General features: G+C 45.7%; 1 protein-coding gene across 5 annotated transcripts in view; it reads right to left on the minus strand.

Moving 5' to 3' along the window:
* cux2b (cut-like homeobox 2b) overlaps window positions 1-13,602 on the minus strand; it is an 86,530-nt gene that overhangs the window by 58,847 nt on the left and 14,081 nt on the right. For 2 of the 5 annotated variants that reach the window (XM_053421558.1, XM_053421557.1), the window contains exon 1: window positions 8,668-9,366. The exons of the other annotated variants lie outside the window; for them this stretch is intronic. In XM_053421558.1, coding sequence (XP_053277533.1) covers window positions 8,668-8,835 — 168 coding nt within the window. In that variant the 5' untranslated portion in view covers window positions 8,836-9,366. Of the gene's footprint in view, window positions 1-8,667; window positions 9,367-13,602 lie in introns of those variants that run through there. 5 annotated transcript variants of the gene reach the window in all.

Here is a 13,602-nt window from a genome sequence, read left to right on the forward strand (position 1 = left end):
TTCAAAGTTTTTCGAAGGGGATGCATAATAAATTAGCAGAGCAGTGACAGTGTGGAGCTTGAACAATAAAATTGGGGACAAGGTTTTTTTTTTTTTTTTTTCAGAGTGGGGAAAGCAGACTGCACTGTGGGGGACTCATTTCTGTGAAGCCTCAACCATTGAGGTCAGTTAGTGGGAGTTGGAGGAAGGCTCCACAGATGCAGCCATCACCGCGATGGCCCACTTTCACCTGAAACGACGAGCTGCAGCGGTGCAACACGGCTAACCTGCGATTGTTTATTCTCTCTTAAGAAATGTCAATCTGTTCACTCTCAGGTGTGCTGCTCTTCCTCTTGTTTTTGTTGTTTTCTCCCCCCTACTCTCTCCGTTTTCCCATGTCGATTGCAGCAAGATCAAAGCGACGCTGCTGGAAGAATCTGAATATTTCAGGTGTGGAGAGAAGCCTGTGTTTCACACCACCTGTGTAGCACTGAGAGACAGGTCCCTCCTCTCGCTCAGACTCAGTTAGCGGGGCCCCTGGGGCCAGGCGACATGAACCAGGGCCACCTGTCTGAGAGAGAATGAACACTCCTTTACCCTCCTTCTCTCCATCGCACTTTCATTTTACAGCATTTGAACCAAAAATAAATGGATCTAAATAGAGCGGTGAGAGTGGGAATAAAACCGGCGCTGACAACAAGCAGCCGAGAGCTTTGAGCGCCGCCACAAAGGCTTGAAGATCTGGTAGACGAGTTCCGCTGCCGCAGAATGGGAGCAACCACTTGAAAGGGCAGTTTATGCATGAATCGTTTCTTTTCACGTCCTGTTCTGCAGAAGAAGGTAGAACTTAGATATTAAATGATGAGCCCGGTCAAGAGAACCAGCAGGATTAGTTGCTGCCATAACATAGAACACAGTGTGGAGCAGGTCTGCGAGATAATTCTCATCACCTCATCAGGGCCGCCATTTCTGACCCAAAGCAAATAAAGAGTGTCCCTGATGTCCGCGCCAGCCTCACCAGTTTGATGTAGCTGCTCTCCTTGGAGGGCTGTGTGCCTTGACAAGTGTGCATGTGTAAGCACTTGTGCAAGCCTGTGTGTACGTGTATGTGTGTGTGGACATGTGGTCAGGGGGGCGTGGAGCAGGTTCCACACTACCAGTTCCCAGGCATGTCTCTCAAAAGGGCCGTAAAGTCTTTACAGCAAATTCCTTACATTCATCTGTGTCAGAGCGCTCGGCACACATTAGGCGTTTACACGGGAGGAAACACAATCTATTTGATGCTACACTGCCCACACGTCCAGAGCCCTCCTCCCCACACTGGAGATTCACAGTGTTTAACTTCCATTTCATATTCTGAACAGGCAGGCAGACAGGCAGGCGAGTGCAGGGGATGGACTCCATCTTGCTGTAAATCAGCGTTTAAACACCTAGATAAATGTAATCTGGAAAGAGTCAACAAGAGGCCCTCGCATTATGCTGCTCAAGATATTTGTTTTTATTTACTCTGGAATGTGCAATTGATTTTTTTGTTGTTCCCCCTAATGATGTATGCAAACGGTGAGCCCGAAAAAGTCACACTTCATTTTTTTCCCTGGCCGCTGCCGGTGCACATCTTTTAATATCAGTGGTGCTTATGAGAACAAGTGGAGGTTAATCTAAGGAGCGGGTCATAGCCAGCCGGCTCTTTGTAAATGTCAGCAGGGAGATCCAGGCCTTTCTTATTACCCCGCTAAACCAACAAGGCTGATGGCACCAAGACAGATGTGTGACATGGAGGTGTGTCTCCCCCCCACCACCACTTCTCACCACCGTCACGGACCAACCCCGGCACAGAAAACTTTATTAATCAATTGATTTATCGCCATAAATCAGGCCAGGCTTTGATTGTATCAGCAAATCATGCAATCAATCAATTAGCCGGGCCCTAGCGGCCCAATTTAGCAAAGAAAGATGAATGCTCCCCCACATCATCCATTTGGTTGTCCGTTTACCCATCAAACACTGCTGCTGTTGACTCCCAAGCCCAACATGCATCCTTTTATCGATTTCCTCAGATTAAACTCGCAAAGGAATCAGAGGACACTTTACTGACTTGGAATAATTCTGCCTTCTTCATTTGGAGTGGAATATGTTCTGTGCTCGTCTTTTATAGTGCTGCCTCATATCATCAAAACAACAAAGTGTAAACATCAAATTGCAGAACACAGAACTAGTAGGAGTGATCCAGTGAGTGAAGTGACAGCCACAGATGATTATAAAGTGAATGGAGCCGCTCTGAGAAAAACAGGCTGAATAGAACAAATCATGCATTATCAGTCAACCCTTACCAGGTTTATAAGGCAAGGAAAGGGGGCGCAATGGGAGGGGTGGGGATGGCTGAGCAAGGAAACAGCTGGATGAACAAACTGTTGAAAACATATGTATAATGACATATTTGTTTCATATTTTATACCAACTGTGAATTCCAATCCACATTGTGACACCAGCTGCCTCGGTCCAACGCTTCCCATCTGCAACTCGGTGTCAGGAAGTCTCCCAGGACGGGCTGGGAAACTTTGGGGACGACAAAAAAACGACAGGAGCAAGTAGAGCACGACAGAGTGGGCTGCCGGAGCCTTGCCGTGATTCTCCCCCAGCGGCGGGTTCGAATGTGGCAGACTGCGGAGCTTCCGTGGAGAGCAGAGAACACCGGAGGCTCCCCAGGGAGAATGCCTTTGGTGGGATTAGAGCCCCACCAGACGCGGTTCTGCTTCACACCCTCAGACCCCGCAGTGCTACAGCCAGGGGGGGCCACGGAGCTGTGGGGGCTTGAAAGTTCTGCCCAATCTCCCCGAGCCCTACCATGTAATTAGAGATAAAGACAGAGGGCTCGGCTACTCAACCTCAATTCTCCTGGCTTCACACAAGGCTGCCCACCCATAGACCCCAGAGGAACCAGCAACACTGCCACGACGCCACTGCCACACTAGCTACTTATGAACCCTATCCAAACCAACTGTTCCGTGGTGCTACAAAATACGGTACATGATCATGATTGATTGTCGTTCAAATGTGCAGTGTCCTGAAGTCGTTACGCCATGATTCCCAATGGCGGTTTACTTTTTTGGACAGTATATTCCACATATTGTCTGTGTCGAAGGGGCTTCATATTGTGAAGATTCTCAGGTAAACAATAAACGTGGTAAAAAAGTCATTTTTCTTCATATCTCCCTCCCCTAAAACACCACCCAGGCAATAGGGGGAAATTTAGAGGATAAGGCAGAGGAGAAACTCTCGACTATACTCAAGAAACACAAAATTATACTATGGAGGGATCCATTATTCATCTCAGATACATTTTTCATTTAAGAGTGGGCTGGATATGAGCAATGATGAATGCATCGCCCAGGATGCAATTTGTATGTAAAATAACAGAAGATTACAGAATATGTTTTAAGTGCAAATGCAGTTTGTTGCCATCTAAGTAGAAAATGCATTCCTACAAAAAGAATAAGACCTGAGCCCCCATGATGCTGCTCATAAAATCACTTAGCCCATAGCCAGGACCCTCGCCACTTCTTATAAAGGGTCAAAATGAGAGCATCAATGATGAATGAGGAGACCAGGGTAGATTTTCATTCATATAATATAAACTATCTCTTGGCAGGCCGTTCGGAAGTGTTGGATAAGTAGTAAGCTAAATAACTATGGATAAGTCAACTCAGAATCCCGCTTCCTTTAGATCCTTCTTCAGTGAACACACATTGAGCATTTGCAGACACACTGTTAGATACGTGTCTACGCACAAGTGCACACAAACACACTACAGTGTCTCGCTGCCTGCCAGGCATCCACGTGTTCCTCCCAGGACTCGCTCTCTCCTCATCAGCTTCACTCGGTGCACACCGTTTCAATTCAGTGCCTCTCAAAGACACACAAAGAGCCTTCCCCTCCATTCACAGCACAATTTTTTTTTAATACAGCCTCCTAACACAAGACCTGCCCACCACAGAGCATGTAATACAAGTCATTACTGGGCACACAGGGTGCAGAGGGCTGTGATGGGAGAGACAAGCACAGCAGGGGGAGAAAAGCCCCCCCCCTCACACCAACATCTCCATTTTTCCTCACAACTAGCAGAGCTCTAAAACCCGCCTTAATAACTAAAGCAATCCGATTGATTTTTGGAGGTTCTCTGGAACAAGTGTCTGAAACGTGGTGGAATTGAGGGGGGATAAGGCCTGTTTACGTTTCAGGGGAAAGTGTCACAGATCCTGCAGGTCCCTGGACATCATTAGTTACATGACTGATAGCATTCAGAGGTTATTCCACCGCTGAATTTCAACTTTCCCTCCTGCTGCCCCAGAACTCTGGTTGACCCACAACCAATTTGTGTCCAATCACAAATAGGCAGGGTGGGGGGCAGTGTAACTGGGTCAGCCCCATTGATCTCAACCCTGCATTGCATGGCTCTGGGGTCAGGTTTTTTTGTACTGACAAGAGGGCACTAGGTTTAGTTGGGTGCACAAGGAGACAGAGGAGGGAAGCCACGTTTGGAAGGTAAAGAGAATATGGAGGACGGCAAATCGGCTAATCCCCCGCTGCACTGGCCCCTCATGAACCTTCCTTAACCTCAGGGCAATCGCATGACCCCAGGCAAAGCATTACACACATTAAAAAGACATGAACTTCAGAGCACTGGATTTTCAAGCGCAGAATCAATGGGGCCACAGGTGCAAACATTTTCTCCACAGCCAATGGAATACCCCCCCCCCGCAGGATTACAGTGGAACCTGTTTTTGCACCGTGTTCATGTTAATGTCAGCAATAATAAAGACCTGCAGCACAAGAAACAATAAAAATGAGCACGAGCTGGAGACAGCTTTTAGAGGTGGGCTGGAAACAGCGCGGGGAGTCGGGGGAGAGAGGGCAGGATGTGAGGAGTCTGTCAACTTCTCCCTGTCTGCTCCAGTGTTCGCTCGCTTCAGACTGAGGGGAGCAAATGGGCCTAATTCACACTGGCTGTGTGAGAGTGTCTCTGCTGTCTAGCAGCGTGAGTGGGAATTAGATCTATGGTTTGTAGCCTTCATCCCTTCCCAGACAGACTTGTTCCGGCTCAGAGGCGCTGCCTAATCCGCACCTCTCTCCCGCTTGCACTCCCGCAAAATGACTTCACACAGCTGCCTCAAACGCCCAACGCAGCAATTCTCGTCTGACTGAACTCCCCCCTACTCAAAAAAAAAAGGGAGAAAAAAACTCAGCAGACCTCCCATAGCTCATTTAACATACCAATTCCTCCCCAAAACTCACCCCAACCCCCACCAGGGGATGAAAACAACAAGGAAAACAACTACAGCCCCACTTGATAATTGAAGGACTCTTTACTCTTGAGAGCTGTCAAAATCGGCCGAACAGTGGGAGGAACTCAGAGAGCAGGAAGGTGCCCTGGCGGTGGAGAGGTGAGTGGTTGGTTTCTATGTGAGCAGCATTGTTACTCTCTGTGAAGCTGCACAGTAGTTCAGTCACCTGAGAGTTTCCTCTGGCCCCTCTAGCACTTCCATTCTCCCCCCCCGTCCGTCCATCCAGCCGTCCAAAGGAATGAGAGGTGAATTAAAATGATTGTCAATTCACAGCGGATACTCTGGGAATACAAAGCCAAGTGAGTTCTCACATTAAAACCCAGATCTTGGCCAGGTGGTGGTCTATTCTAGTTGTTGTCAAGGACACAATCATTTCAGATAGACCAGGCTGCAAGAGTGGTGCTCCCAGGCACAGAGAACTGTCAGGGTCATGGAGGGTAACCCCAGATAATGGCAAGGCCACTCAGACGAACCCTCCAGCCTTCAGGACAGGAAACGGGGAGAGATCCTTATTATAAGCCAAAGCCTACGTAATGGCTTTCATGTGTTCCATGAGGACTCCACCTAAAATACTCTACCATGAAGCCTTGCACTTCTTCACCTGTTTTTTCTTCTTTCTTAGAGCTATGAAAAAAATGCTGCTGCTGTTAAAATAAAAAATCCAGATCTCCATATTTCCAGGTCTTCAGGCGCCATTATGGATCTCTGGGGAAAGTTATATTAAGTGTATTTCATGGAGAAAAGTTAGTGAAAGACAAACGTATATATATGCTCAAACTATAAGCCGTCAACTGATGCTGTAAGAAATGTGGTTTAGTTTTCAAGAGCTCCTTAGGCAGCGGTGAGAAACAAGTGATATTACAAGAAAAGGAGAATGATTAAAGCCTAATATGGCATAGTAGTGATGGGAGAGAGAGGTGATTTATCCCTTCACGGCCTTTTGACACTAAATTAAACTGTTGAGTCCATTCCCCCGTGCCAGCTAGTTATCTTTCCAAGCTAATTTAACACTATAATTTACATTCCATATAAAATACATCCTGATGTGGTGCTGTCAAGGCCGTACATCATTTGCAGAGAGTGCTCCAGTTTCGGTGAAAAGGACAGAATTAGATCATATTCATGATGCAATTAAACACTTCAGTGGGAATCGATGTAAAACCGATGAGCCCTGAAAACAATGCATATGGCTGAGAACATTAGAACACATTACCTACCCTTGGATCCCTCGCTCCACAGACGCAATTTAAAATCCTCCACCACTCCACTCTCCGTCTCTCCAGATTCATAACGCACAGCGATAATAAATGAATTTTTCACAAAATTATTCAACTACTAAATTGCCCATGGTAACTGAGTATCAGATGAAAGTGATGTGAATTATTAAGTAGGGAAAGTGTTTGTTCTCACCATGGGTGTAATAATTGGCCAAATGAAGAAGAGAGGGGGCGCAGGTTACAGGTTACAGTAAAGGGAGATCTCATAATAAACATCAGCGTTGATGTAAAAATGGGAAAACTCAGTCTGCCGCCGTGGCCTCCAGCTGGGTTGATGGTATCGACCGATTTCCCTGAGGCGGCAGTGTGGGTTTTCTTATGGATACAGAGCTGAGAACATTACAAGGCACTGCTGCACATGTAAAACTGGCAACAGGCCCTCTGGAGCTGGCAAACCACTGCAACAGCCAGCCAGTGTTACACCACCTCACCACATTTTACATAATCAGACAGACAGCGCAGCAGACCACACACTCACACCGCTCCCCTCCAGATCACATCAACTACCTGTCACACTCCTCTCCACAATCATCAGGCTCACTTTGATTGGCTTAGAACCGCCGATTCATGATACTGGAAATATTACAAAGCAAGCTACTTTTCCTTCATTCAAATTCAGTCTTATGCTCCACGCTACACGTTTTCGTTTGAAAACGTATCATATATGCTACGGACTGAGTTTTAGAACATTGCAGAAGCCCTGTTTGCCCTGTTTTAGTTTGAAAACTCGGGGGCTAAGCTTTCGTCTGGATGGGCAAACCGACAAATCGATAATGACGTAGACACAACTGCTTGCTCATTGGGTCTTTTCGGTCACAATGTAGCATTCGCGGATTCAAAAGGCTCCTTTCACATAACCCTCTTCTGGAAGAAAACCACTGGCAATAGGACGCGGTCACACATACCCACATGTCAAGGAAATATCGTGGGTCAAAGTTCACCTAAGTTGAAGTCCACACGAAGCCACGCTGCAATTTTCCTCAGCAAAGGAAGTGACTATTTGCCACTGAAACATTTGCATATGTGACCGCGCCCTTCACCTCAGCTACCAGGGTGGAACGCAACAGACGTAATCAATTACAAGTGTTGTTGACCCTGTTGTCTTTGCTAACAGCTGTTGTTTAGTTCTGCAACGATACAGCTGTTTACATGTGTAGGACGTGAGGAATTATTCAAGCAATCTGCAATAACTTCCGATTCCATGGGCTCATGTATGCTTTCCTGTTCATACCGGCACATGTATGCTCAGTGTATGTGAGTGGTCACGTGACAGGCTTTTCAGGGGTATTTAATTAAAACTGATATGGAGCTAAAACACACAGTGTTTCATACTGTGAAAATACAGTTTTCTAATAAAAACAAAAAAAGTTTCCTTCCCAACCTGTTTTTACTGTCAACTCCCAAAGTTGCTGAAATAAGAAAGCAGCGAAATGTAATGAAATTCATACAGGGGGGCAGAGTTGCAGCAATTTGTAACCATTTCTGACAGGATGAGTTGGCCTCTCCAACTGAAACAGTAATTATGCTTAATGGTCCTTTAATCTGTCCATCAGACAGGAGGTGAGTAGCCGGGTCAGCCTAAAGTGCTCCAGGTGTCACGGAGTGTCAGGGTACAGTCAGAGGGGTGAAGTGCTCCACGAAGAGTGCCACGGCCGCTCGTTTCGGCACACAGCATTAACAGGCTGCAGGACCCAGGCCTCCCTCCAACACACGCTTTAGTCAACAACACATCAAACACCTCACAACCACCTCCTGCATGAAAACACTTACAACTGTACTACAGAGAGACATGCTCCCAGGATGAAGTGAGCAAACAAGTGAGGAAGAGTGTGGACACTTGACGAGTCTGATCTAATTTGATGACGTCCCAGGATTTGGATGACTGATAAACTTCTGAACTGTTGTGTCCAGCTCTTGCCCTGGCTCGCTGCCATTATCATTAATCTGTAACTCCTGAAGGTGGTTTTTTCTTCCAGGTTTTCACAGAAACACAACTGAGGAAAGTGGAAAGTAGGAGCTTGGCTAATTCCAGTTCATATTAGAAATCCCAGGTCATGTCCTGTACATACCTTGACAGTCACGCATGTCTGAGCGCCCCTACTCGGACAAAGCCGCGGTGGAGAGAGAGCATTCCGAGTAGAGAGATGGCACCGGGTCAATCCCAATAGTAATAGCAGAGACACAGGGCCCATACCAAAACAAGGGTGAACAAATAGTACCTTTGTACCCAGAGTCATTTGTACCCGGCTCAGGCTCTTGGCTATCTCAGAGCCTGGCAGATAGAGCTCCTAGTCCCAGCTATGCATCTGCACTTGCTGTATTTGTTATCTTGGACAAGCATTCTCCCTCACCGTTTCCCTGGCCAAATAGAGAGGGGGGAGAAAACGAATCACTCCGAGACTTACTCCTGTTGTTCCCTCAGCTGTCAACACTTCTCACAGACTTCACCCCCGCCTAGCCACATCGATACAGAGAAGTGACTGCCGTTTGCTTTATGATTGCCTTGTTTTATTCTCTCAGCCAGGCTTTTTCTCAGCCCTCACAGCTCTAATCAGGCCGCCTTGCCTGGACAACAGAGCCATTGTCTCTTTAAGTGAAAGAGGCAGTGGATCAGTGAATCCCTTTCCATTTTCCCGCTTTATTAGCCCAGCGGCACACTACTGTTTATACTAGTGGGTATTCTGTGTTTGCTGAGAACAATTACAGTATGACAAATGATCCGTCAATGCCATCTATCAAGCAAGGGCTGACAGGAATCCTATAGACAGGGCAGCCATTCGTCCCCCGCTCCCCATCCTCTGGGGTCCCATGCTTTGGTATCCATGACAACGTGCAAGCCACTTGCCACGCTTGCCACTTCACAGTGAGAGATGAGCGCCCGTGAGTGGCTTTGAAAATTAGCCTTTGACACCCCATGTCCACTACGCTCCCACCCTGCTAGCCTACAGTCCAGCCCCCTTGGGGGGCTTCCGAACAATCCCAACCCCTCTTTCACATTCAGGCTCACACAAACACAAAGGCAGACACATAGCGAGGCGCTACCATAAACATACCTCTCTATGTCTCACGGTGTCAATTTTATTGTGCCTAAGCTATACGATTCTCAACATTAACCTCACAGCTACATTACCTATCCAGCAATGGGAAAGAGAGAGGAGCCCCACCATCGCCAACGTCCATAAAATAGAGGGGGAAATAAAAAGGGTGGAATGGAAAGAGAAAGGTTGAGAAGCGCATGAATGCACATGAGGTGCCAGCTCATTATCAGACAGTCTGAGCCCTTCTTCTAAAATTTCATTAATGTCTTACTTGAAAAATTATGTGTCTCCTAAACGAAGAAAAAACTTAATTAACTGCTGGAAAGTAGTGGCACTTAGCAGTAGCTCACCTTTTGTCTCAATAATACAGGAATGTTGAGTGTAGTGGGAAGGGATTTAAATGTATGTGCAGAACTGAATGTAATTAAGACAAAACTCTGATGTTAAAAAAGGAGATATTCAGGTATATCAGGAGGTCGACACTGAAAACAGAGAGAAAACTCACACAACGGAAATGCAAAAACACCTGCAGAGTTAGAGTAGAATTGAAGTAGACGATGTCGTGGGCCATGCTATGATTCCCATTTGACTCCAAGACACACCTTTTTGGAGATGTGTTTATGCCATAAACTAGACTTGGCAGCTGAGGATCATATTTCTACTGTGAAAGAAACAAACAAAGCTCTGCAAACGCGGTGCACTGTCAGAAGCCCGGTTTTACGGCTTGTGATTAATCATATTTGGAGAAACATTAAAGGGAAAGGAGGAAACTGGCTCCAGCACCAGGAGGTAAGGGTGTCAAGTGATATAACCCACCACTGACATCAAGCAGAGCCAGCTAGCTCATTGATGTGGCAGCGTCTCATTTTCACCAGTTTGGAAGCAGACAGTTTTGCAGCGCCTTGCGGTTCTTAATTATCTTCCGACTTTGTCTAATTCAATCAACACAACTCAGATCTGGCTGCGAAATGGCACTCACATCCCCTCAAGCTCAGCAAGTCACAAAACACTGAATAAGTGGAACAGTCAAACTGACAAAATGGCATAGCACATGAGGAAAAACTGCTATTTTATCTCCCAGGCTGAGACCTCATCCACAAAGGAGCTAGGCGATGAGGGGAAGCTGAGAGGGCGACCAATCAGCTTCTTGTTTTAAGTTACAAGGCTGCGTTCAGACGAGGGGGAGGGGGGGCACAGGAGTCAAGTCATTTGATGACGCTGCAGATGCTGCTTCGCTGAGCAGTGTGAGGTCACTCAGTCAGCTCAAACTCTTTAGGTCCCTTGTTCAGATGCTTCCTGGCGGACCAAATATCCTGTTAACACAAAGGCATCCAATTATGACTGCAGACGTCAGTGTGGTACACTACTTCACACAACTTCCTCACAGCTATGCGTTTTTTATTTAAATGGAACACAAGGCATACATTCAATGAGTGTGTAGGCATACATACAGTGCCTTGCATAAGTATTCACCCCCTTTGGACTTTTCTACATTTTGTCATGGTATAACCACAGATTAAAATTTATTTCATCGTGAGTTTATGTAATGGACCAACACAAAATAGTGCATCATTTGGAAGTGGGGGGAAATATTACATGGATTTCACAATTATTTACAAATAAAAATCTGAAAAGTGTTGAGTGCATATGTATTCACCCCCTTTACTGTGAAACTCCTAACAAAGATCTGGTGCGACCAATTGCATTCACAAGTCACATTTGCAAGTCACATAATTAGTAAATAGGGTCCACCTGTCTGCAATTTAATCTCAGTATAAATACACCTGTTCTGTGACGGACTCAGAGTTTGTTGGAGATCATTACTGAACAAACAGCATCATGAAGACCAAGGAGCTCACCAAACAGGTCAGGGATAAAGTTGTGGAGAAATATGAAGCAGGGTTAGGTTATAAAAAAATATCCAGAGCTTTGAACATCTCTCTGAGCACCATCAAATCCATCATAAGAAAATGGAAAGAATATGGCACAACCGCAAACCTACCAAGAGGAGGCCGTCCACCCAAACTGAAGAGTCGGACAAGGAGAAAATTAATCAGAGAAGCAACCAGTAGGCCCATGGTTACTCTGGAGGAGTTGCAGAGATCCACAGCTGAGGTGGGAGAATCTGTCCACAGGACAACTATTAGTCGTCTACTCCACAAATCTGGCCTTTATGGAAGAGTGGCAAGAAGAAAGCCATTGTTGAAAGGGATCCATAAAAAATCCCGTTTGGAGTTTGCCAGAAGCCATGTGGGAGACACAGCAAACATGTGGAAGAAGGTGCTCTGGTCAGATGAGACCAAAATTGAACTTTTTGGCCTCAATGCTAAACGCTATGTGTGGCGAAAACCCAACACTGCCCATCACCCTGAGCACACCATCCCAACAGTGAAACATGGTGGTGGTAGCATCATGCTGTGGGGATGCTTCTCTTCAGCAGGTACAGGGAAACTGGTCAGAATAGAGGGAAAGATGGATGGAGCCAAATACAGGGAAATCCTTGAAGAAAATCTGATGCAGTCTGCAAAAGACTTGAGACTGGGGCGGAGGTTCATCTTCAAGCAGGACAATGACCCTACACATACAGCCAGAGCTACAAAGGAATGGTTTGGATTAAAGAATGTTAATGTCTTAAAATGGCCCAGTCAAAGCCCAGACCTCAATCCAATAGAGAATCTATGGCAAGACTTGAAGATTGCGGTTCACAGACGGTCTCCATCCAATCTGACTGAGCTTCATCTTTTTTGCCAAGAAGAATGGACAAACCTTTCCATCTCTAGATGTGCAAAGCTGGTAGAGACATACCCCAAAAGACTTGCAGCTGTAATTGCAGCGAAAGGGGGTTCTACCAAGTATTGACACAGGGGGGTGAATACTTATGCACCCAACAGATGTCAACTTTTTTGTTCTCATTATTGTTTGTGTCACAATAAAATTTATTTTGCACCTCCAAAGTACTATGCATGTTTTGTTGATCAAACGGGAACAAGTTTATTTAAGTCTATTTGAATTCCAGTTAGTAACAGTACATAATGGGAAAAAGTCCAAGGGGGGTGAATACTTATGCAAGGCACTGTAAATGCCCACACACAGAGAATTTAAAAGGTCACTAGGGAATAAATTGTTTACCAATTTGCAGTCTAAAAAGTAAGTGACATGATGAGAGAGGGTGGGATGGCTTACCCCCCACCCCACCCAACCCACCCATCCCCACCCCCCACAAAGAAATGCCTTTCCACATCACAGCTATTCCCACCCATGCACCTCTCATTTAATTCCAAGGGCCACCGCATTATTAGATTTTGACATTATTAGCTCAAATAGCGGAGAGGCCTCGCTGTCATTATAAAGCCTTTACTTTCTCGCTGACTGCCAAATCTGTTTTGCACTAGCTACAAACTGCCAAACGCAACAATGGCAGATTAGTGAAGCCCTTCTCCTGTTGCAGCAGAGGTTAATGTAAAGTGACAGGGCTAAGTCCGCTCCGATTAAGTATGCTGAGAGATATTACAGCAGTTTGTTACATCAGATCGTTATTGGATTAAACAGCATGCACAACAATGAAAGTTTAATTTTAATTTTCAGTAGGAATATAAAACATGCTCTCAAAGCACTCCTGTCAGAACAAAGGAACCATTATAATACCTTCTTGTTTTCGCTTCCCCCTTTGCCATTACTAAAGTGGCAGACATGGGGAAAAATGATGGTAAACGAGGATGTCAACCTTTGGATTTTTTCGCCCTGAAGATAATACATTATTTATAAACCAACAACATTCAACTGCACTTCAAAAACAAGGATTTGGTAAGCTAAAGAGAGGGATGTATTAGATACCAAAAGCTACAAGAGCAATGTCATGTCACCACCCCTCCAATTTTTAGGTTTGGTCATCTACCTCTGAGCCCAGTCAGCCACTGCTTTGTAAGAGGTCACTGAACCTGACCAATAAGCGGTTATTAATTTGCA

This window comes from Pleuronectes platessa, chromosome 4 (assembly GCF_947347685.1).
Source record: "Pleuronectes platessa chromosome 4, fPlePla1.1, whole genome shotgun sequence".
Lineage (NCBI taxonomy): Eukaryota > Metazoa > Chordata > Actinopteri > Pleuronectiformes > Pleuronectidae > Pleuronectes > Pleuronectes platessa.